The sequence below is a fragment of the Oncorhynchus tshawytscha genome, linkage group LG20, assembly GCF_018296145.1.
Source record: "Oncorhynchus tshawytscha isolate Ot180627B linkage group LG20, Otsh_v2.0, whole genome shotgun sequence".
Lineage (NCBI taxonomy): Eukaryota > Metazoa > Chordata > Actinopteri > Salmoniformes > Salmonidae > Oncorhynchus > Oncorhynchus tshawytscha.
The window spans coordinates 9,479,425-9,505,975 of record NC_056448.1 but is presented as its reverse complement, the minus strand read 5'-3'; the positions used below and the strand labels follow the sequence as shown (position 1 = coordinate 9,505,975).

Sequence of the window (26,551 nt, the reverse complement as noted above, 5' to 3'; positions counted from 1 at the left end):
CCATTTTATAAATAGTAAAATTGTGTGATATGATTGCATTTTACAACCCCCTCTCCACTCAAGATGAATGGTTTTGAGAGTCTGATAAACGTCAACCCTCATCATGTCAACAACTCGTTTACCTGAGACTCATCTCTTGACAATAATTATTTTCACCTAATTTACAATTTCTTAACTGAAATGGCGCATTAGCTAGCTACGGATAGCATGCTAGCTAGTTACATTGACAGCTTTCAGTTGGTGCCTTATTTGTTGTTATTTCTCTGCAACATGTGGAAATCACCACAATGTTCCCACACCCAAATCCTGAATATACATAAAGGCGTCAGCTTGCTTCAGTTCGGCTGGTGTCTCGGTGACCCGAACGAGTGTGCTTGCACTCCCTTAAAGCTGCACTATTCAGAAATCGCTCCACCATTTCCTGGTTGCCAAAATTGTAATAGTTTGTCTAATTTCAGTTTGTGGCAAAACAAGAATGTATAGTGTAGAGAATCATTGTACCATCTAATCCGCTGTGAAATATATTTTCCATAACCAATAATATTGGTAGTAAAAGATGCAAAAATTAAACTTAAGAATGGGAAGCATAGAAATAGCGCATATAGGACAGATTTACCGCTTCTTTAGACTTGCTTTCAATGAGAATGACAGATCTATTTCTATGTGAATTTGGTCTGGTCGCCCAAAAAGTTACATATTGCAGCTTTAAAAGACCGCTTTTGAAAAACGAGAAAAAGTGGCAATAGTACTCTTTTTCCATTTTGAAACGCCCTAGCCAGTATACACTTACTCAAAATAGTCAGAATTAAAGATACCTCAAGAAATCTGCCATTAATTTTTTACATTTTTGCAGAGGAGATCTTAAATTGCTCAATTTTACACCAAACAGTATTTCTCAATGAAAACATTTTCATGAGAGCGAGTAGTCTTTCGTTGAATGACAACAGACTGAAGAATCCCTACTGTTGACCAATCACCGATGAATGGGCGTATACTTCGGCTACCGACTTCGGCTTGCCTCGAAATGTTTCTGTGTGCCTGAACATCCCAAAAAACTTACTGAAGTCCAAAATGAACAAACATCACAAAATGTCATCATATACACAAATTATTCCAAAATCTTTCAGCTGGAAAGCATGTGGACACCTTTAGTAGCCTGCGTCAGCAGAGATTTGGATATATACAGTACCAGTCAAAAGTTTGGACACACCGACATGTACTCATTCAAGGGTTTTTCTTTCTTTCTTTTTTTTACTATTTTCTACATTGTAGAATAATAATGAAGACATCAAAACTATGAAATATCACATATGGAATCATGAAGTAACCAAAAAAGGGTTAAACAAATCAAAATATATTTTAGATTCTTCAAAGTAGCCACCCTTTGCCTTGATGACAGCTTTGCACACTCTTGGCATTCTCTCAACCAGCTTCACGAGGAATGCTTTTCCAATTGTCATGAAGGAGTTCCCACATGCTGAGCACTTGTTGGCTGCTTTTCCTTCACTCTGTGGTACAACTCCTCCCAAACTATCTCAATTGAGTTGAGATCGGGTGATTGTGGAGGCCAGGTCATCTGATGCAACACTCCATCACTCTCTGTGGTCAAATAGCCCTTAAATAAAATCAAATCAAATTTTATTTGTCACATACACATGGTTAGCAGATGTTAATGCGAGTGTAGCGAAATGCTTGTGCTTCTAGTTCCGACAATGCAGTAATAACCAACAAGTAATCTAACTAACAATTCCAAAACTACTGTCTTATACACAGTGTAAGGGGATAAAGAATATGTACATAAGGATATATGAATGAGTGATGGTACAGAGCAGCATAGGCAAGATACAGTAGATGGTATCGAGTACAGTATATACATATGAGATGAGTATGTAAACAAAGTGGCATAGTTAAAGTGGCTAGTGATACATGTATTACATAAGGATGCAGTCGATGATATAGAGTACAGTATATACGTATGCATATGAGATGAATGTAGGGTAAGTAACATTATATAAGGTAGCATTGTTTAAAGTGGCTAGTGATATATTTACATCATTTCCCATCAATTCCCATTATTAAAGTGGCTGGAGTTGAGTCAGTGTCAGTGTCAGTGTGTTGGCAGCAGCCACTCAATGTTAGTGGTGGCTGTTTAACAGTCTCTCGATTGTGCATCTGTAGAAGTTTGTGAGTGCTTTTGGTGACAAGCCGAATTTCTTCAGCCTCCTGAGGTTGAAGAGGCGCTGCTGCGCCTTCTTCACGATGCTGTCTGTGTGAGTGGACCAATTCAGTTTGTCTGTGATGTGTATGCCGAGGAACTTAAAACTTGCTACCCTCTCCACTACTGTTCCATCGATGTGGATAGGGGGGTGTTCCCTCTGCTGTTTCCTGAAGTCCACAATCATCTCCTTAGTTTTGTTGACGTTGAGTGTGAGGTTATTTTCCTGACACCACACTCCGAGGGCCCTCACCTCCTCCCTGTAGGCCGTCTTGTCGTTGTTGGTAATCAAGCCTACCACTGTTGTGTCGTCCGCAAACTTGATGATTGAGTTGGAGGCGTGCGTGGCCACGCAGTCGTGGGTGAACAGGGAGTACAGGAGAGGGCTCAGAACGCACCCTTGTGGGGCCCCAGTGTTGAGGATCAGCGGGGTGGAGATGTTGTTGCCTACCCTCACTACCTGGGGGCGGCCCGTCAGGAAGTCCAGTACCCAGTTGCACAGGGCGGGGTCGAGACCCAGGGTCTCGAGCTTGATGACGAGCTTGGAGGGTACTATGGTGTTGAATGCCGAGCTGTAGTCGATGAACAGCATTCTCACATAGGTATTCCTCTTGTCCAGATGGGTTAGGGCAGTGTGCAGTGTGGTTGAGATTGCATCGTCTGTGGACCTATTTGGGCGGAAAACAAATTGGAGTGGGTCTAGGGTGTCAGGTAGGGTGGAGGTGATATGGTCCTTGACTAGTCTCTCAAAGCACTTCATGATGACGGAAGTGAGTGCTACGGGGGCGGTAGTCGTTTAGCTCAGTTACCTTAGCTTTCTTGGGAACAGGAACAATGGTGGCCCTCTTGAAGCATGTGGGAACAGCAGACTGGTATAGGGATTGATTGAATATGTCCGTAAACACACCGGCCAGCTGGTCTGCGCATGCTCTAAGGGCACGGCTGGAGGTGTGTTTTGGGTCATTGTCCTCTTGAAAAACAAATGAGTCCCACTAAGCGCAAACTAGATGGGATGGCGTATCGCTGCAGAATGCTGTTTTAGCCATGCTGGTTAAGTGTGCCTTGAATTAAAAATAAATCACAGACAGTGTCACCAGCAAAGCACCCCCACACCACCTCCTCCATGCTTCACAGTGGGAACCACACATGCGGAAATCATCCGTTTACCTACTCTGCGTCTCACAAACACACGGCAGCTCGTACCAAAAATCTCAAATTTGGACTTGGACACTAGACTCCACACAGACAAACTGAATTGGTCCACTCACACAGACAGCATCGTGAGGAAGGCGCAGCAGCGCCTCTTCAACCTCAGGAGGCTGAAGAAATTCGGCTTGTCACCAAAAGCACTCACAAACTTCTACAGATGCACAATCGAGAGCATCCTGGCGGGCTGTATCACCGCCTGGTATGGCAACTGCACCGCCCTCAACCGTAAGGCTCTCCAGAGGGTAGTGAGGTCTGCACAACGCATCACCGGGGCAAACTACCTGCCCTCCAGGACACCTACACCACCCGATGCTACAGGAAGGCCATAAAGATCATCAAGGACATCAACCACCCGAGCCACTGCCTGTTCACCCCGCTGCCATCCAGAAGGCGAGGTCAGTACAGGTGCATCAAAGCTGGGACCGAGAGACTGAAAAACAGCTTCTATCTCAAGGCCATCAGACTGTTAAACAGCCACCACTAACATTGAGTGGCTACTGCCAACACACTGTCAATGACACTGACTCTACTCCAGCCACTTTAATCATGGGAATCGATGGAAATGATGTAAATATATCACTAGCCACTTTAAACAATGCTACCTTATATAATGTTACTTACCCTACATTGTTCATCTCATATGCATACGTTGATACTGTACTCTATATCATCGACTGCATCCTTATGTAATACATGTATCACTAGCCACTTTAACTATGCCACTTGGTTTACATACTTATCTCATATGTATATACTGTACTCATCTACTGTATCTTGCCTATGCTGCTCTGTACCATCACTCATTCATATATCCTTATGTACATATTCTTTATCCCCTTACACTGTGTATGACAGTAGTTTTTTTTGGAATTGTTAGTTAGATTACTTGCTCGTTATTACTGCATTGTCGGAACTAGAAGCACAAGCATTTCGCTACACTCGCATTAACATCTGCTAACCATGTGTATGTGACAAATAAAATTTGATTTGATTTTGATTTGATTAGTGTCCATTGCTGATGTTTCTTGGCTCAAGCAAGTCTCTTTTTCTTATTGGTGTCATTTAGTAGTGGTTTCTTTGCAGAAATTCGACCATGAAGGCCTGATTCACACAGTCTCCTCTGAACAGTTGATGTTGAGATGTGTCTGTTACTAGAAAATATTAAAAATAAAGGAAAATCCTGGAATGAGAAGGTGTGTCCAGACTTTTGACTGCTATTGTATGTCTCCACCCTAACAATGGTCGTTGTCCACAGAGCAGAATGGCAAGCTCCAGCCTCTTCCTCTCTACGGATTGGTGGATACATCTAATTATTTTAATACTTTAAAAAATATTCGATGAGGGTTGTTTTTGTCAACCGCCTGTATTCAATGGAGAGAGATGCTATGCTACTAGCCATATGTCATATATATGCATAGCCATCTCGAGACAACTTCAATATAACGTGTTTTTTTCTCAAAGTTGCCGGGATGTCACGTGTCCTACTTATATCAGTACAAATTTATTTGACATTCTCTCATTGACCTCCATACAAAAACTCCTCGCTTGGTGAGCGAAATAAATAAAACACCGCCACCTGCTGGAGAAGACAGATTTTTGCCCCAATTGCCCCTCGCTTCGCCTCTTCCTCTCTGGCGTCAGTCTTCGAGGTGTTTACCACAGACCTTATTTTCAGCATAAATAAAAATCCATGAATTTTCCCATAGGCTTTGTTCAACGAACCATGGCTGAGTTAGTGCCTACAAAAATACGGGATTACTATTTCTCTCTATAGGTGAGGCAACTTCCTCTGAGGTGGGCGTTTAACCAAGGTTACCACTCTATACACGTTGACAGGTTATTAGCATTTTTGCTAGCTAGTTAGCATGTTCTTTCGAGTGGTTTTTCAGTTAGCCACTTAGCTAACCTTTCTGACTGATATGTTTGTATGTTTAGCCAACCTGTTAATGTTATCAATGCCAGTAAATGTATTACGTTTAACTAGTTAAGCCATTTCTGTTACATATGCCCTGTGTCTCCACTGTTTCACACTTCTCCACATTATTAAACCTGCCAATTGCAACACATGCCTGTTCCTTGGAGGAAGTAGTGTGGTTAAGAGTTTAGCTTGCTGTTTAGTTGAACAAGCGCTAAATCGTTAAAGCAAGAACAGAACAGCAAGAGAGACAGAAACAGTGAGAGAGAGACTAAGAAAAATAGATCTCTCCATGGTGCTCAAGTAAGTAAGCAGTCCTACACTCAGAACACACACACACACCACACAGGTAGGTAAGTTAATGTCCACTCAGCAGTGGGGTCAGATTCAGAAAGTCTCAAATATCATCATGGTCGCGGAACCCTAAACCTCGTTAATAAAACATAAGTGTTGTTTGGCCAGAGAAGCACTAGTGGAGTCATGTGATAGGACACAGCTCTGGTGTCCTGCTGTCACACCTGGGCTGAAAGCAGGTGAGGCGTTTGTGGGCTAGAGAGGGGAATTGGACAAACCCCACTAACAAAACAATGCTGTATCTAGATAATAAACACAGAACAACTGTTTATACTGCCCAGGACTGTCTGTAAAATGTCTATACTATTGTCCTTCATTCTATTGACCTGGCCTCTCCTGAATGCTGCTGGTCGATTTAACTGGTCAGGCTATTGGGGGACAGCTCTTGTATCTGTGATGGTGTCCAATTCACAACCTTCTGATCCCAAGGGAGAAACACAAAACAGATAACTGTCTAATAGAGAGAGCCAGAGAGTGTAGGACACCGTCATCATGTCTTACCCAGGTTGGATGAAGCTCGTCCCTGTGCAGCTCTGTCCTGCAGCTCCTCCGCTATGTCCAGCTGCTGCTGGTGGTACTGGCCTGCCCTCTCCAAGTCCTGGAGAACATATGGATAGTTATGGTGTGTGTGTGTGTGTGTGTGTGTGTGTGTGTGTGTGTGTATCAGTACTTGACTTGGGATGAAAAAGGTGCAGGAGCTGTCTTTTTTTCACGCCGGTCCCATTAGACTATGTTCGCAAAACATTTCCAAATGACATTATGCGAAAGCGACCTCTGATTAGTCACGTAAGGGTTTGTACAAGTTTTTGACAGATGGATTTTTAACCAAATTTCCATGACCAATAACCGGTGGCGTCTCTATGTATCCTCCATAAGAATGACAGCGTGAATGTGGTATTGACGCTAGAAGGCTGCTGGTTTCTGATCCCGTGTAGGCCTATTATCTCCTGCCGTTGTGCCCTTGATCAAGGCACTTAACCCCCCACAAAGTAGACTAAATGCACTGTTGGTGCTAATGTCTAAAACCCTCCATCTGGAGAGCTAATGGGTGTGCAGGCTTTTAATTCAGCCCATAAACTCATACGATCTGCCTATCAAGGTCCTGTTGAGCAGCTGGTGTTTAGGCTACAATGTGGTGTGTTCGAGCTGGACTCGAACAATAGCCTGCACACCCAGTATCTCTCCTGGAGAATTGTTGGCCACCCAAGTGTTACGCTCGTCGTCGGAATGAGGAGACCAAGGTGCAGCGTGGTAAGTGTACATCTTACTTTATTAGATGAACACCAAAAAAAACTATATATATATATATATATATAAACGACCGTAACGTTCTGCAGTAACTATACAAAAATCAAGATCCCACAAACTAAGGTGGGAAAAAAGCTACGTAAGTATGATCCCCAATCAGAGACAACGATAGACAGCTTGCCTCTGATTGGGAACTATACCAGGCCAAACAAAGAAATAGATAACCTAGATTGCCCACCCTAGTCACACCCTGACCTAACCAAATAGAGAATTAAAAGGATCTCTATGGTCAGTGCGTTACACCTTGATATAAAATATTGCAACACTACAACCAAAAACACGTCTTTTATACAATTATTCCCTCATTCAATGGATCAGGTATGAAACGGATAAGGTGGGTTACTTCGAAGCATGGTAACTAACATGTTTATCTATAACCTTTTATAAGCATAAAATATTCATGTTTCAGGGGAGAATCATGCACAGCATGTCAGTTATTTGTCAATTAGGCTATTCTTAGAATATAGAGCGGAATCCCAGCTTTCCAATAATGGTCAGATTTATTTCTCAACAGTGCCGGAGGAAAGGCGACAACGAGTCAAAGACATTATTGCTTACAGATAAATAGTTCACTAGTGAGATAATTAGCTGTAAATGTTAGTCAACAGAGAGATGTGCAGAACGGTAGGCCTAATTCTGATCACGGCTGACATGTAGATTTTTAAGTGATTGATAATATATTTTAAAAGGAAAACACAATACACCACATTCACAGAAGAGCTGCAAATAAACTTGAACAAAGCGGAATCAGGAAATGAATGCCCACTCTCAATTGCTATTCCAATGGAGATCCTGCCTTCATTACACTTTGATCAACCTTTTGTTTTTAGAAGCTATGTCTGAATCCGGGCCGGTGATAATCCACTTTGTTTTATATAGGAGCCGCTACGCCGCTAAACTTGAGGTGCTGTTACGGCACACTGGTCAAGCACCGGTGTGTATATCTTTGTGTGTACAGTATGTGTGTGGTCTACTACCTGCATGCAGCGAGCAGCATGTCCCAGGCCGGCGTAAGCCCTCATCTGTATAGTCCTGTCCTCCAGCTCCTGAGCCAGCTGCAGCACCAGGGTGTGGTAGGACACAGCCTTGTCAAAGTCTCTCTGGCTGTGGTGGGCACTGCCCAGGTTACTGTACGCCCGCGCCTCCTCAGGACCATTACCCAGGGTCTGCAGATCACATCAGAGTATATACAGTTGAAGTCGGAAGTTTAAATACGTTTTTCAACCACTCCACAAATTTCTTGTTAACAAACTTGGCAAGTTTGTTAGGACATCTACTTTGTGCACGACACAAGTCATTTTTCTAACAATTGTTTACAGACAGATTATTTCACTTATAATTCACTGTGGCACAATTCCAGTGGGTCAGAAGTTTACATACACTAAGTCGACTGTGCCTTTTAAACAGCTTGGAAAATTCCAGAAAATGATGTCATGGCTTTAGAAGCTTCTGACAGGCTAATTGACATAATTTGAGTCAATTAGAGGTGTACCTGCAGATGTATTTCAAGACCTACCTTCAAACTCAGTGCCTCTTTGCTTGACATCATGGGGAAATCAAAAGAAATCAGCCAAGACCTCAGAAAAACAATTGTAGGCCTCCACAAGTCTGGTTCATCCTTGGGAGCAATTTCCAAACACCTGAAGGTACCCCGTTCATCTGTACAAACAATAGTACGCAAGTATAAACACCATGGGACCACGCAGCCGTCATACCACTCAGGAAGGAGACGCGTTCTGTCTCCTAGAGATGAACGTATTTTGGTGCGAAAAGTGCAAATCAATCCCAGAACAACAGCAAAGAACCTTGCAAAGATCCTGGAGGAAACAGGTACAAAAGTATCTATATCCACAGTAAAACGAGTCCTATATCGACAGAACCTGAAAGGCCGCTCAGCAAGGAAGAACCCACTGCTCCAAAACCTCCATAAAAAAGCCAGACTACGGTTTGAAACTGCACATGGGGACAAAGATCGTACTTTTTGGAGAAATGTCCTCTGGTCTGATGAAACAAAAACAGGTCTGTTTGGCCATAATGACCATCGTTGTGTTTGGAGAAAAAGGGGGAGACAACAAGGACAACAAAGTCAAGGTATTGGAGTGGCCATCACAAAGCCCTGACCTCAATCACATAGAAAATTTGTTGGCAGAACTGAAAAACGTGTGCGAACAAGGAGGCCTACAAACCTGACTCAGTTACACCAGCTCTGTCAGGAGGAATGGGCCAAAATTCACCCAGCTTATTGTGAGAAGACTACCTGAAACGTTTGACCCAAGTTAACCAATTTAAAGGCAATGCTAACAAATACTAATTGAGTGTGTGTATACTTCTGACCCACTGGGAATGTGATGAAAGAAATAAAAGCTGAAATAAATAATTCTCTCTACTGTTATTCTGACATTTCCCATTCTTAAAATAAAGTGGTGATCCTAACTGACCTAAGACAGGGGATTTTTACTACGATTAAATGTCAGGAATGATGAAAAACTGAGTTTAACTGTATTTGGCTAAGGTGTATGTAAACTTCCGACTTTAACTGTAAATGTTGATTTTATTCCATGCCTTTAACACAATACACTGAAAAGATTGAGTGAAATAAAAGACAGATTGAGAGAAAAATCATTGGAATTTCAATTCACTTCCTGAATTGTAAAATAATTGACCCCGACCCAGGTGCATGCATACATGTTTTTGTATGTATGCGTGTATGGTTCTTCAATAGTTAAATACCTTAGCTATATCCAGGTGTTGCTGGTGACACTGCATAGCGTTGGTGAAGTCTCCCAGTGCGGTGTAGACAGCGCCCATATTGCCCAGCTGGCGAGCCTCTGACAGCGGGCACTGGGTCTGCCGTGCCAACAGCACACACTGCTTATGGCTGGCCAGGGCGTTGGGATAGTCCGCGATCGCTGTGTACACATGGCCAAGGCTGCTCAGTGCAGCGGACGCAGCCTAGAGACAAACACACACACACTCATTAGATTTGTCCTCAGCCCTTCAAACCGGCAACCCTCTGGTGACTGGCCCGCCTCTCTAACCTTGAGGCTACCATCGCACCACATTAACACTGCCACAGGAGGCATCGTAGAAAGACACACGCGCACACACACACACACAATCTAAAGAAAACTAAACACAGTAGGAAAGATGGGTGTATAATGATGAGTGTGTTTGAAGAACCTCAGGCTGTGGACATGCGGTGTCGACTGGAGAGGAGACTCAATAACCATGGCACAGACACACCTCAATGTCCTCCGCTCTAAGCACACACACACACACACACACACACACACACACACACACACACACACACACACACACACACACACACACACACACACACACACACCGCTTTCATTAGAATGGGCCTGTTCAAGCACCCATTCGTCTTGGTGACAGGTGTCTTATCGATTTGACACCTAGGATGCCTTTTAATGACTCTGAGCTCGGACACAGCTGTCCTCCACACACGCTAAAACACACACACACACATTGTATAGCATATTCGGAATGCGCATAAACAAGGTTAACATACTGAAAGGCATGTTTCATACAATACTAAACAAACAATGAACATTGAATAACATATACAACGACATGTGAACACACAGCATAACCATACAGCTGTACTGACATTCACACAGCCAGGTCTGCAAGGTGTACATTCAAGTTCCCCATAATACAGACTTGCTTCTCATTCCTCCCCATTGTATTTTAGTCATGAACAGTGAGTGGAGCAGCTCAAGAGCAGACTTTGTTACATTGTCACATTGCTCTGACTGAGAGCAACTCAGCATGGCTCCTGAATAGAAGAAGGGGCAAGAGAAGGAGAAGTACACGATGGATCGCTCTCACACACACACACACACACACCTCTCTGTCCTTGAGTTTCATGGCGAGGACCAGCTGATGTCTGTGATTGGTCAAAGCCTCCCTGTAGTTGACCTTGGAGAAGTAGGCAGAGCCTAGGTTCCCGTGAGCTCGGCACTCGCCTGATTGGTCACCTGGGAAGGCATGATAATGAGGTGGGTGTGGACATAAGGCTTCTTAGACTGTGTTAAATGTTCCAGTTCATTTGGGTTTGAAGCCTGCAGATTTCTGCTAATACATGATGTAGTGGAGGTGGTTCCGTTAACTACACTCACATGATGAGTAACCTTGCTTGAGACCTGATGACCATTGTTAGCTCACAAAGCAATGCCTTGTCTTCCACTCAGTGGGTTATCACAGTCTTAAGTCACACGTACAGCGACATCTGTCTCTCCATCCATACCTAGTGTGTGTATGCGTGCAAATTGTGTGAGTGAAAGCAATTGTGAGTGTGTGTGTGTGTATGTGCATTTCAAGTGGTATTGTCACATGCACAGGATACAGCAGGTGTAAAACAGTACAGTGAAATGCTTGCGAGCTCTGTGTGGGTGGGTGTGTGTGTACCTAGCGTCTTGGCCACCTCCAGGTCTTGCTGCATGTATCCTGTGCTCTTCTCTGCGTTGCCTAGCGACCAGTAGGCTGAGCTAAGAGCAGAGAACACTGAACCTCGGAGCTTCAGAAAGAACCGAGAAGAAAGAAGAAACTCAATGATCATCACACACACATAGAAACACACACACACAGACACAGACACACAAACTGCCTTGCCTTCAGAGAGCATGTGCCGATCTTTAGCCCCGCCTCCAGGACCACCACTGAGGCGCCGTGGTAACCAGCGGTCAGCAGCTCCTGACCAATCACACACACCACCACGAACGGACTCTTGTCCAGCTTCATCCTCTGCAGCTGATGGTAGGTGGGTTCTAGAGAGTCTATGGGAGACACACAAACACACAGCTATCAAAATGCATTTATTAATGTATACATTTGTTTTTGCAATGTTCATTCTATTACCAACACCGTAATGCAAACTTTAAATTGATATTATGTAAGCTAAACATAAAAATTAAGTATATTTAAAAAAAGTTAATGTTACTGTCCCAACAACAACAAAATAGTTAAATACATGTCATTTTGTCCTTGAAACATTTAATTGAAATATAATTTATACATTCCTATGGAGGAGTGCTTCTTCTGGGGGGTGCCGATATGGCCAACCGCCGGCTTCAAAGCCTCTCACTGGCCAATACATAGTATCAACAATATATATCATTGACTGTACCCCAGAACGATCAACTATTGAGAGAACAAGGAATTTACAGAGGAGAGACACTGTGGAGGATCTAACGATGAGCTTCAGGGTACACACTTTCTTTCATCTATTTCTCTCTCTCTATTCATCTGTCAATCCATTCTCTTCCTTCTTTTCTTGTTCTCCTGCCTTTCTTCTTTTACTTATTCCTCTTGAACTGTGTACCTCACAAATCCTATTTTCTTTTGACCAACTTAAGTGGCCTTTTCTATTAAAAACGTTGTAAGCATTCAACTTTCCAGCTGAAATATTACATTTCATGAAAATATTATGTAAATATCCTAAAACAAAAATATACACAAATAATACAGTATCTGAGGAAAATGCTTTAGAAAGGGGCACGAGACAGGGATGTCCTCTCTCCCCAGTCCTGTTTGCACAGGCAATTGAACAGCTTGCAGAAACAATTATACAGGACCCAAATGTAACAGGTATCAGTGTTGGTAAACATGAATGTAAACTAAACTTATTTGCTGACAATCTCTTGATATACCTGACGAAAACGTAAAATTCAATGCCACCCTTGTCAAAAATATTTTCGTAATACTTTAAAATTTCAGAATTTTTGTAGGAAAAAAATGGAAATAATGGCAACAGGGAAAATAACAACTATAGCAATCCTTTAATTGGACCACAACTAATATTAAATACTTAAGATGTTTAAGTGGCAACAAACAACAAATATCTAAAGATAACTTTATCCCATTACTCAACAACATGAAAGCAGATCTAATTAAATGGAACAATCTCCTCATAAATCTTACAAGTAGAATAAACCTTTTTAGAATGGCATGGTTCCCAAAGTTTTTAAATGTATTTTTGGTACTAATAATTACCCCACCGAAGACATTATTTAAAAAAGTATACTCGGCCAAAACAGACTTCATATGGACAGATAAACTTGTAGAATAAATAGGAAAGTTTTACATGTCCCTAAAGCTGAGGGTGGTTTAAACCTTCCAGATTTGGAATTGTTTCAACTCGCAACCCAAGGCTTTTCCTTGTGACATATTGTTAAATGCACTAAAGAGGAACAATGGGTATATATTGAAGATGCGCATGCTCATTCCCAGAATATTTTCACGTATCTGTTTTTAAAGGATGGAGCTAAGAACATGAACAACTTCGTAGTTAAAGTGTAAATAAATGTAATCGAAAATGTAATCTACGTAATCCACAAAAGTAATGAAGACCATAAACAATAACTAGTAATGCTGCATACTCCAAGAAAGTTTAAATCTCACCTTTCTGGTAAAAACGTGTTATAAATTGCTGTGGTGTAGTCACTTTTGAGGAAACAAGCTCAAGTACACAGTACAAATATGATAGAATATGAAAATAAGAAACATTTTATATTATATATTTCTTGTTCACTAAAACTGAACAAGGCTTGAAATTACTTGTTTTTTTTCTAAATATAGTACACTGCTCAAAAAATAAAAAATAAAGGGAACACTAAAATAACACATCCTAAATCTGAATTAATGAAATATTCTTATTAATACTTTTTTCTTTACATAGTTGAATGTGCTGACAACAAAATCACACAAAAATTATCAGTGGAAATCAAATGTATCAACCCATGGAGGTCTGGATTTGGAGTCACTCAAAATTTAAGTGGAAAACCACACTACAGGCTGATCCAACTTTGATGTAATGTCCTTAAAACAAGTCAAAATGAGGCTCAGTAGTGTGTGTGGCCTCCACGTGCCTGTATGACCTCCCTACAATGCCTGGGCATGCTCCTGATGAGGTGGCGGATGGTCTCCTGAGGGATCTCCTCCCAGACCTGGACTAAAGCATCCGCCAACTCCTGGACAGTCTGTGGTGCAACGTGGCGTTGGTGGATGGAGCGAGACATTATGTCCCAGATGTGCTCAATTGGATTCAGGTCTGGGGAACGGGCGGGCCAGTCCATAGCATCAATGCCTTCCTCTTGCAGGAACTGCTGACACACTCCAGCCACATGAGGTCTAGCATTGTCTTGCATTAGGAGGAATCCAGGGCCAACCGCACCAGCATATGGTCTCACAAGGGGTCTGAGGATCTCATCTCGGTACCTAATGGCAGTCAGGCTACCTCTGGCGAGCACATGGAGGGCTGTGCGGCCCCCCAAAGAAATGCCACCCCACACCATGACTGACCCACCGCCAAACCGGTCATGCTGGAGGATGTTGCAGGCAGCAGAACGTTCTCCACGGCGTCTCTAGACTCTGTCACGTCTGTCACATGTGTTCAGTGTGAACCTGCTTTCATCTGTGAAGAGCACAGGGCGCCAGTGTTGAATTTGCCAATCTTGGTGTTCTCTGGCAAATGCCAAACGTCCTGCACGGTGTTGGGCTGCAAAGCACAACCCTCACCTGTGGACGTCAGGCCCTCATACCACCCTCATGGAGTCTGTTTCTGACCATTTGAGCAGACACATGCACATTTGTGGCCTGCTGGAGGTAATTTTGCAGGGCTCTTGGCAGTGCTCCTCCTGCTCCTCCTTGCACAAAGGCGGAGGTAGCGGTCCTGCTGCTGGGTTGTTGCCCTCCTACGGCCTCCTCCACGTCTCCTGATGTACTGGCCTGTCTCCTGGTATCGCGTCCATGCTCTGGACACTACGCTGACAGACACAGCAAACCTTCTTGCCACAGCTCGCATTGATGTGCCATCCTGGATGAGCTGCATTACCTGAGCCACTTGTGTGGGTTGTAGACTCCGTCTCATGCTACCACTAGAGTGAAAGCCCCGCCAGCATTCAAAAGTGACCAAAACATCAGCAAGGAAAACTGAGAAGTGGTCTGTGGTCACCACCTGCAGAACCACTCCTTTATTGGGGGTGTCTTGCTAATTGCCTATAATTTCCACCTGTTGTCTATTCCATTTGCACAACAGCATGTGAAATTTATTGTCAATCAGTGTTGCTTCCTAAGTGGACAGTTTGATTTCACAGAAGTGTGATTGACTTGGAGTTACTTTGTGTTGTTTAAGTGTTCCCTTTATTTTTTTGAGCAGTGTATAATAAATGTATAAAATGACTAACTATAAGATTTCACCTTCCTTAACTGTAAAATACATATTTGTATATTTAGTGCTAGAGAATATGTGCATATTTTCTAAAGGTCTTTCTTGAACAAAACGTCTGCCCCATAGCTGCGAACATCTCAGAGCTATAGATTGGCTTCCTGAACTCGTTAGGAAATCACCTTTCATCTCAAATTAATCTTGGCCGTCTATGACAAACAGTGTTTTTTGTTGAACATTTATGAATTATTTTACATTATTGGCTATAAATCGATCTCTGTGATGTAGTGACTGTGATGTAGGGTTCAGCCAGGAGTTGATGGACAGTCAGGAGCATCTTAAAGAAGAAGTTACAGGTCTGTGAGAGCCAGAAATATTGCTTGTTCGTAGGTGACCAAATACTTATTTTCCACCACAATTTGCAAATAAATAAATTAAAAATCCTACAATGTGATTTTCTGGATTTTTTTTCTCATTTTGTCTGTCATAGTTGAAATGTACCTATGATGAAAATTACAGGCCTCTCTCATCTTTTTAAGTGGGAGAACTTACACAATTGGTGGCTGACTAAATACTTTTTTGCCCCACTGTATATGCAACTTAAAAGTTTTATGTCATGGAATTTCGACCTGAAAGCTTTTGGACATCAGAGCAATGCCGAGGGAATCCTATTTGAGTCAGAAACAGATACTCATATGATAGGTAAGATATACAAAACCTTGCAGAGATCTCTTAGAAAAAAATATGAACTATTGGAACCAAGCCTTAAAAAGAACTGTTATGCAGTAGGCACAAGATGGAGAGAGTGTTGGAACATAACAAAGGCGTACTGTATATAGAGAGGGAGTAATCAGGGAAGTGATATGGTCCAGGTGTACCTGATGATGAGGCGCAGGTGTGCGTAATGAAGTGCTGTCGGGACCGGTGTGTTAGTTAACTGGCGACTGCGAACGCCGGAGAGGAGGAGCAGGGGTAGACGTGACAACAGTCAACGAAAATCACCCTGATTACTCTCCCTTTATTTATCCCTCAGTAGCCTCAGTCTTCAGGCAGTATTGGTTTTGTTTACGTTCAGTACGCTACTCCTGTGTTGTTTATTTTCATGTTTCTCATTATCGAACTCACCTTCTGCACCTGCTTCCTGACTCAGTGCGTATATGTTATAGTACGCTTGATCCAGTATAAACTAAGGTAGATAATTTATTATGTAAGAGACAAAATGCATAAATTCTACAGCACAATGGCACAGTCATTTCTTAAGTGTAAAACTAATAAGACTCAATAATGCATGACTTCTGGGAGTGCTATAAAGTCCAAAAGTTATGGGCAGAGTTAGAAAGCTGGCTATCAGAAGTTTTACTTATATTGAAGAAGTTATTACTTAATTACTGGAAGTAAAACAATACCCCAACGTTAAGAGAATGGAAGAAACAAATGCGTTATTGTTTAAATATTGAAAAAAAATCTGGCTACAGACAGAAACAACGTAACACAATTTGAAGTCATATGAGGTAGAGTATTACAAGCATTAGAAACAACATTGGATGTGGATATGGTGGGAACATGTGGGTCTGAGCAAGTGTGATGTCATTAATGTTTGTGGAAATGCATGATTTTGTCTATGTATTTTGTTTATGATTATTTATTTATTTTCCCTTCTTTTATCCTACTTGCTTTTCCTTCCTCATACATCTCTCTCTCTTTCTCTTTTCTTTCTACCATCTCTGCTTCTGTCTTTTCTCTTGGGGGCTTTGACACCTCCAAGTGTTAGCCCGGGGGTACTGGGTATATAAAGAAATGATGGATTGTGGGTAAATGAAGGGATGATGCCCACTACAGGAATGATAATTCAGTCTGATGGAAGCTCCTCCATCTGATTCAGTTTCTTAAACACACATGCTGTGTGTGTCTGTGTTTCTCTCACTAATATAAGTGAAGCCGTCTGAGTCAGTATGATGTCTCAAGAAGCAGCTTTAATTACACTATATCTTAGCTGAAAGCACATATTATGACCCTGAGTAAAACACACACACAAATCCACATACACACTCACGCGTAACACAAACATGCAAAGACACACATCGCACCTCGTAGTGGGGACTTCATGGCAGCCTCAACCATGCCCACCAGTAGTTGGAGACTCTTGGGGTCCTGCGCTAGACCAGAGGCAAACGCTGCCAGGGCGTCGGCATGGCGACCAAGGTACTGCAGGGCCACACCCTGACGGAAGTATGCCTGATGGAGGGAGAAAGGGAGAAGGAGAGGAGAAGAGGGAAAAGAAGTTAGGGGGAAAGAGAGGGAAAGAGGGAGAAGAAGTTAGGGAGAAGGAGATGGAAATATTAGATATACTGGACATTCAATAGCTAGTTATCCTCTCATTTTGAGCTCTCATTTGGTAAAATAGATTGTACAAGTATTAAACTATTTTTGTATGCATAAAAAGAAAGGAATTAAATAACTAATCAAATGTATATTTTTAACAAGATTGTAATAGTTATAATAATACTGTTGAGAGAAAGGACTACTGCTACTGACTGTGTGTGTGTGTGTGTGTGTGTGTGTGTGTGTGTGTGTGTGTGTGTGTGTGTGTGTGTGTGTGTGTGTGTGTGTGTGTGTATGATGCATCAGTGTATACTCAAAACGGCCACCAATACTATAACGTACCAAATTCACAAAATCAGACAGACTGTTTTTGACAGCAGGTAGAGTCTGGATCCCTCCTCCCTCCCCCTCCGATCTGTCAGTAAGTCTATTAGCATGTCTGGCAGCTCCCCCATGAACCCCATGAACCACTACTTCCGTATGTGACATAGCTATATCCCCTCTACCCCACAAGCCCACCTGCTGGAGGGACAGTTCAGGTAGAAGCAGACTGTTGCCAGGGTCCATCAGATTCATACCAGACCTGTGTGTGTGTGTGTGTGTGTGTGTGTGTGTGTGTGTGTGTGCGCGCAGAGGATGCGCGCTGGATGAACAAGATGCTTCAATTACCGCTCCCATTAATCAAGAACAGATGGCAACGCAATAGCGACAGAGAGAGAGAGAGGGAGAGAAGGACGTGAGAGAGGAGGGGGGGAAACCAGGAGAGAAGATGTGAGAGAAAGGGGAAGAAAGAGAGGGAGGCAAGGGAAGAGAGAGGTGGGAGAGAGGGAAAGCATGAGAGAAAATGAATAAGAGAAAGAGAGGAGATAAGAAAGAGCATGCAGCGCAGACAGATGACAGGTTGATGTGTGTGAGACAGGGACTGTGCGTCAGCTGAGAGACACAACACTGGTACATGGTGCATAGCTTAATGTCTACCACAACTCACCGTCTTACTGCTTCACCACACCAATACATCTCCCCATTACCTTAGTGCAGTAAAACGACACAGTGTATTGAAACCAATTGCAGCTGAGACCAACACAGAGTTACTCACAGTCTGAGAATGAATGACTGTGTATTTTGTGTTAGCATTAGAGACAAATAACAACAACAAGCATTGGAATACACTGAGTGATTCATACGATGATCAAATGTGAATAAATCATAGGAGAAGACCAATGAGTGGACTAACACAGTACAGATGGAGTCAAATATATTGGCACCCTTCCACAATTCACTGTTTCTGTGTTCACAGATGTATTTGTTTGATTTACAACTGCACATCTAAAACATCTAAACTGAAATTCAGAAATTCAGATGTTTTACTTCAAAGTCAAAAATAGCCTCTTTCATATGAGGCGACAGTACAAAATGCCACCTTTTATTTTAGGATATTTTCATACATCTGTTTTTACGTTTTGAAGTGAAAGCACTTCATATACAGGTAAGTATTCAGACCCCTTGATTTTTTCCACATTTTGTTACGGTACAGCCTTATTCTAAAATGTATTAAATAAAAAAATCTGCACACAAACCCCATAATGACAAAGCAAAAAAACAAACAAACAAACAAAAAACAGTAAAACATCCTTAGACCATTCATGTGTGGGGTTGCTTGTCAGTCAAGGGAGTGGGCTCACTCACAATTTTGCCTAAGAACACTGCATGAATAAAGAATGGTACCAACACATCCTCCGAGAGCAACTTCTCCCAACCATCCAGGAACAGTTTGGTGATGAACATTGCCTTTTCCAGCATGATGGAGCACCTTGCCATAAGGCAAAAGTCAGGGAACAAAACATTGATATTTTGGGTCCATGGCCAGGAAACTCCCCAGACCTTAGTCCTATTGAGAACTTGTGGTCAATCCTCAAGAGGCGTATGGACAAACAAAACCCCACAAATTCTGACAAACTCCAAGCATTGATTATGCAAGAATGGGCTGCCATCAGTCAGGAAGTGGCCCAGAAGTTAAATGACAGCATGCCAGGGCAGATTGCAGAGGTCTTGAAAAAGAAGGGTCCACACTTCATGTAATTGTCAATAAAAGCCTTTGACACTTATGAAATGCTTGTAATTATACAAAAATATCTAAAGACACTGAAGCAGCAAACTTTGTGGAAATTAATATGTGTCATTCTCCAAACTTTTGGCCACGACTGTACAGCTGTGCCAAGCTTGCAGCATCATACCCAAGAAGACCCGAGGCTGTAATCAATGCCAAAGGTGATTTGATAAAGTACTGAGTAAAGAGTCTGAATACTTATGTAAATGTGATATTTCAGGTTTTGATTTTTACAAAATTTGTTAAAATTTAGAAAAACCTGTTTTTGCTTTGTCATTATGGGGTATTGTGTGTACTGTGGGAGAGAGGGAGAGAGACGGGCACCAGTTAAGAGAGAGAAGGAAGTTATTTCTTTGATATATTTATTTTCTGACTTAGTAAAGTTGTTTTTGCGGACTAAAGCCTCCCTGTCTCTGTGTCAATCTCTGCACGCTCAACCCAACACCCCACGGTTTACCACAGTACATACAAAAACTATTTAACTTCTTACGGCTGCAGGGGCAGTATTGAGTAGCTTGGATGAAAGGTGCCCAGAGTAAATGCCTGCTCCTCAGTCCCAGTTGCTAATATATGCATATTATTCAGTATTGGATATTGGATCAGTATTGGATAGAAAACACTCTGAAGTTTCTAAAACTGTTTGAATTATGTCTGTGAGTATAACAGAACTCATATGGCAGGCAAAAACCTGAGAAGAAATCCAGGCAAGAAGTGGGAAATCTGAGGTTGGTCGATTTTCAACCCAGCCCCTATTGAATACACAGTGGGATATGGATAACGTTGCACTTCCTAGGGCTTCCACTAGATGTCAACTGTCTTTAGAATCTTGAATGAGGCTTCTACTGTGTTGTGGAGCCGGATGGGAGCTCTTTGAGTCCGTGGTCTGGCAGAGAGCCAGGTCCTTGTCACGCGCATTTCACATGATAGTGACCTGCATTCCATGGCTTCTCTAAAGACATAGGAATTCTCCGGTTGGAACTTTATTGAAGATTTATGATAACAACATCCTAAAGATTGATTCTATACTTAGTTTGACAAGTTTCTTCGACCTGTAATATAACTTTTTGAAGTTTTCGTCCGACGTTCGGCTGGACCTGCACGAGCGTTTGGATTTGTGTACTAAATGCGCTAACAAAAGTAGCTACTCGGACATAAATAATGGACATTATCGAACAAATCAAGCATTTATTGTGGAACTAGGATTCCTGGGAGTATATTCTGATGAAGATGGTCAGAATATAGGTAAGGGAATATTTATAATGTGATTTCTGACATGGCGAATAATTGTATTTATTTTCTGAGCGCTTGTCTCAGATTATTGCATGGTTTGCTTTTTACTTAAAGTTTTTTTTAAATCTGACACAGTGGTTGCATTAAGGAGAGGTATATCTATATTTCCATGTCTAACAATTGTATTTATCGACATTTATAATGAGTATTTCTGTAAAATGATGTGGCTTTCTGCAATTTTTTAAATATTTTTTTTAATTTATCCATTATTTTACCAGGTAAGTTAACTGAGAACACGTTCTCATTTGCAGCAACGACCTGGGGAATAGTTACAGGGGAGAGGAGGGCGATGAATGAACCAATTGTAAACTGGGGATTATTAGGTGACCGTGATGGTTTGAGGGCCAGATTGGGAATTTAGTGTCATAATAAGTGTCATGGGATCTTTAATGACCTCAGAGAGTCAGGACACCCATTTAATGTCCCATCCGAAAGACGGCACCCTACACAGGGCAGTGTCCCCAATCACCGCAATATCACCGGATGGCTGGAAAAATGGCTGAATTTTTCTGTGAGTTGGTGGTGACCTAACATAATCGTTTGCGGTGCTTTCGCTGTAAAGCCTATTTGAAATCGGACACTGTGGTGGGATTAACAACAAGATTACCTATAAAACGGTATAAGATACATGTATGTTTGAGGAATTTTAATTATGAGATTTCTGTTGTTTTGAATTTGGCGCCCTGCACCTTCACTGGCTGTTGTCATATCGATCCCATTAACGGGATTGCAGCCCTAAGAAGTTTTTTAATCAATTTTAAAATAAGGCTGTAATGTCACCAAATAGATAAAGGATAAAGTCAAGGGTTCTGAATACTTTCTGAATGCACTGTAACTAACCCCCCCCCCCTCCATTTTAAGAAGTCATGAGTATTTGGACAAAATGTACTTATAGTGTATTAACATTTAGTATTTGGTCCCATATTCCCAGCACACAATGCCTACATCAAGCTTGTGACTCTACACAGTTGTTGAATGCATGTGCAGCTTGTTTTGGTTGTGTTTTGGATTATTAGATGCAAAGTTTGGTAGGATGATGGCACCATCCATCTTTCTGTTACCAATCTCTGCATCTGTATTGTTGTTCAAGTAAATGTGTTTCTGTGGAAATGGATAAAAGTGGTCCTTGTGCATAGAGTTATGTAATTGATCTCACTTGTGGTAAGTTGCAGGTGCCTACAAGATAAACAGCAAATCGCCATTCAACCAGTTTTGAAAAGAGAAAAAAAATAAACATTCTTCTCCATTTTAAAGTGCAAGGGTGTCAATATATTTGACCGCATCTGTAACTGCTCTGAGTGTGAGTGTGTTCTCCCTTCAAACTACAGATACAGGTCACACACACACACACACATTTGTTTTACTATCCTTGTGGGGAACCAAAAATGCATTCCCATTCAAAATCCTATTTTCCCTAACATTAACCCCAAACCCCAACCCCTAAAACTAAACCTACCCCTAACCCTAAAATAGCCTTTTTCCTATTTGGAAACTTGTCCAAAGTTTTCTTGTTTGACTATCATTGTGAGGACTTCTGGTACAACAGAGAAACAAAGACACACATATAAACTTTCATGCTTTGATTGACAGTCTAATTACCAGTGTAACAGAGCCAGCCCTGCTGCTGACAGGATCAGAAGGCTGTGTGTGTTTGAGGGGAGCAGGGAATGCCAGTAGTGTATTATGCATCTGAGAGAAGCAGGGGAATGAGTCGGGCTATCTGAGGCCAGATAAAAAGGACAGAGAAAAGAAGGGAATTGCTTTGGGTCACATGGGGAATAAACGAGTGTGTGTGTCAAAGAAGTGGCATTGACCCTGGCTAGTGGCGTGAAGTAGGACGCCAGTGTGTGTGTGTAATTCAATAGGTGAAGACCCAACCGTGGGGAAGGATAGATAGTATGTACACTCCTCTTTGTACTATATTAATTTAACAATATGGTTTTTATTGCCTTCGATTGAATTAGAACATAATCATGATGTAAATCAGTTTGGAGACTGAACTGTTTTTAAGATAAACTTTTGTGATTGACCAAATACTTATTTTCAATCATAATTTCCAAATTAAATTCATTAAAAATCCTACAATGTTATTTTCTGGATTTTTTCTCTCTCATTTTGTCTGTCATAGTTGAAGTGTACCTATGATGAAAATTACAGGACTCTCTCATCTTTTTATGTGGGAGAACTTGCACAATTGGTGGCTGACTAAATAATTTTTTGCCCCACTGCATGTATTTGAACAGAGAAGCTAACATTTTTTTTTGTGTGTGTTTTTTTGTTGAATTGTTTTCTCCCCAATTTCATGGTGTCCAATTGTTGTAGTAGCTACTATCTTGTCTCATCGCTACAACTCCTGTACTGGCTCGGGAGAGACGAAGGTTGAAAGTCATGCGTCCTCTGATACACAACCCAACCTAGCCGCACTGCTTCTTAACACAGCGCGCATCCAACACGGAAGCTAGCCGCACCAATGTGTCGGAGGAAACACCGTGCACCTGGCAACCTTGGCTAGCGGGCACTGCGCCACGGCCCGCCACAGGAGTCGCTGGTGCGCGATGAGACAAGGACATCCCTACCGACCAAGCCCTCCCTAACCCGGACGACACTAGGCCAATTGTGCGTCGCCCCATGGACCTCCCGGTCGCGGCCGGTTACGACAGAGCCTGGGCACGAAAGCGCCCTTAATCCCTGCGCCACCCGGGTGGCCAGCTAACATTTTAAATGTGGCTCTATACTCTAGCATTTTGGATTTGATATCAAATGTTTCATATGAGGTGACAGTACACAATGTCACCTTTTATTTGAGGGTATTTTCCTACATATCTGTTTAACCTTTTAGAAATTAAAGCACTTTAGATATCTAGCCCCCCCATTTGAAGAAGTTATGAGTATTTGGACAAAATTAACTTATAGTGTGTTAAAGTAGTCAAAAGTTTAGTATTTGGTCCCATATTCCCAGCGCACATTGACTACATCAAGCTTGTGACTTTACACACTTGTTGGATGCATTTGCAGCTTGTTTTGGTTGTGTTTTGGATTATTAGATGCAAAGATTGATAGAATGATGGCACCAACAGCACAAACCATCATTCTGTTACCAATCTTTGTATCTGCATAGAGTTACGTAATTGATCTCACCTGTGGTAAGTTGCAGGTGCGTACAAGAAGAAAAAAAATATCCATTCAACCAGTTTGGTCTGACGCGAATGATATACTGCTTTCTCGGGAACAGGCCCAAATCCCCATAATTTGCGTGAAGAAAAGAGAGAAAAAGGGGGTTGAAGTCAGGCTGCCTTCTGAGAATTAATAGGCGAGCGAGTAAACTTCCACTGCCATCCGTTCTATTGGCCAAAGTGCAATCATTGGAAAATAAAATCAATGACCTACGATCAAGATTATCCTACCAATGGGACAATAAAAACTGTAATATCTTATGTTTCACCGAGTCGTGGCTGAACGACGACACAGATAATATCGAGCTGGCGGGATTTTCCATGCACCGGCAAAACAAAGACGCTACATCTGGTAAGATGAGGGGTGGGGGTGTGTGTATATTTGTCAATAAGAACTGGTGCGTGATGTCTAATATCAAAGAGTACCTTATAATAAAAGGTAGACCACACTATCTACAAAAAGAGATCCTCATCTATATTATTCGTAGCTATCTATTTATCTAATCGAATCAAATGTTATTTGTCACATACACATGATTAGCAGATGTTAATATGAGTGTAACGAAATGCTTGTGCTTCTAGTTCCGACAATGCAGTAATAACCAACGAGTAATCTAACAATTCCACAACTACTACCTTATACATACGAGTGTAAAGGGATAAAGAATATGTACATAAAGATATATGAATGAGTGATGGTACAGAACGGCATAGGCAAGATGCAGTAGATGGTATCGAGTACAGTATATACAGTGCCTTGCGAAAGTATTCGGCCCCCTAGAACTTTGCGACCTTTTGCCACATTTCAGGCTTCAAACATAAAGATATAAAACTGTATTTTTTTGTGAAGAATCAACAACAAGTGGGACACAATCATGAAGTGGAACGACATTTATTGGATATTTCAAACTTTTTTAACAAATCAAAAACTGAAAAATTGGGCGTGCAAAATTATTCAGCCCCCTTAAGTTTTGCACATCGAGAGACTGACATTTTTTCCCATTCCTCCTTGCAAAACAGCACGAGCTCAGTGAGGTTGGATGGAGAGCATTTGTGAACAGCAGTTTTCAGTTCTTTCCACAGATTCTCGATTGGATTCAGGTCTGGACTTTGACTTGGCCATTCTAACACCTGGATATGTTTATTTTGGAACCATTCCATTGTAGAGTTTGCTTTATGTTTTGGATCATTGTCTTGTTGGAAGACAAATCTCCGTCCCAGTCTCAGGTCTTTTGCAGACTCCATCAGGTTTTCTTCCAGAATGGTCCTGTATTTGGCTCCATCCATCTTCCCATCAATTTTAACCATCTTCCCTGTCCCTGCTGAAGAAAAGCAGGGCTGAATAATTTTGCACGCCCAATTTTTCAGTTTTTGATTTGTTAAAAAAGTTTGAAATATTTAATAAATGTCGTTCCACTTCATGATTGTGTCCCACTTGTTGTTGATTCTTCACAAAAAAATACAGTTTTATATCTTTATGTTTGAAGCCTGAAATGTGGCAAAAGGTCGCAAAGTTCTAGGGGGCCGAAAGCTTTCGCAAAGGCACTGTACATATACATATGAGATGAGTAATGTAGGGTATGTAAACATAAAAGTGGCATAGTTTAAAGTGGCTAGTGATACATGTATTACATAAAGATGGCAAGATGCAGTAGATGATATAGAGTACAGTATATACATATACATATGAGATGAGTAATGTAGGGTATGTAAACATTATATTAAGTGGCATTGTTTAAAGTGGCTAGTGATACATTTCTCTCATCAATTTCCATTATTAAAGTGGCTGGAGTTGAGTCAGTGTGTTGGCAGCAGCCACTCAATGTTAGTGGTGGCTGTTTAACAGCCTGATGGCCTTGAGATAGAAGCTGTTTTTCAGTCTCTCGGTCCCTGCTTTGATGCACCTCTGTACTGACCTCGCCTTCTGGATGATAGCGGGGTGAACAGGCAGTGGCTCGGGTGGTTGTTGTCCTTGATGATCTTTATGGCCTTCCTGTGACATCGGGTGGTGTAGGTGTCCTGGAGGGCAGGTAGTTTGCCCCCGGTGATGCGTTGTGCAGACCTCACTACCCTCTGGAGAGCCTTACGGTTGTGGGTGGAGCAGTTGCCGTACCAGGCGGTGATACAGCCCGACAGGATGCTCCCGATTGTGCATCTGTAGAAGTTTGTGAGTGCTTTTGGTGACAAGCCAAATTTCTTCAGACTCCTGAGGTTGAATAGGCGCTGCTGCGCCTTCTTCACAATGCTGTCTGTGTGGGTGGACCAATTCAGTTTGTCCGTGATGTGTACGCCGAGGAACTTAAAACTTACTACCCTCTCCACTACTGTCCCGTCGATGTGGATAGGGGGGTGCTCCCTCTGCTGTTTCCTGAAGTCCACAATCATTTCCTTTGTTTTGTTGACGTTGAGTGTGAGGTTATTTTCCAGACACCACACTCCGAGGACCCTCACCTCCTCCCTGTAGGCC

The 26,551-nt window shown here is 42.0% G+C and overlaps 1 protein-coding gene across 2 annotated transcripts in view; it reads right to left on the bottom strand.

Annotated features, from left to right (window-relative positions):
• Nucleotides 1-26,551, bottom strand: part of LOC112219752 (tetratricopeptide repeat protein 28-like) — a 100,452-nt gene that overhangs the window by 34,550 nt on the left and 39,351 nt on the right. For both annotated transcript variants that reach the window (XM_042302153.1, XM_042302154.1), the window contains exons 3-9: nt 17,280-17,427; nt 11,640-11,803; nt 11,436-11,544; nt 10,875-11,005; nt 9,732-9,953; nt 7,979-8,167; nt 6,195-6,291 (exon numbers count right to left, since the gene is read on the bottom strand). In XM_042302153.1, coding sequence (XP_042158087.1) covers nt 6,195-6,291; nt 7,979-8,167; nt 9,732-9,953; nt 10,875-11,005; nt 11,436-11,544; nt 11,640-11,803; nt 17,280-17,427 — 1,060 coding nt within the window. The remainder of the gene's footprint in view (nt 1-6,194; nt 6,292-7,978; nt 8,168-9,731; nt 9,954-10,874; nt 11,006-11,435; nt 11,545-11,639; nt 11,804-17,279; nt 17,428-26,551) is intronic.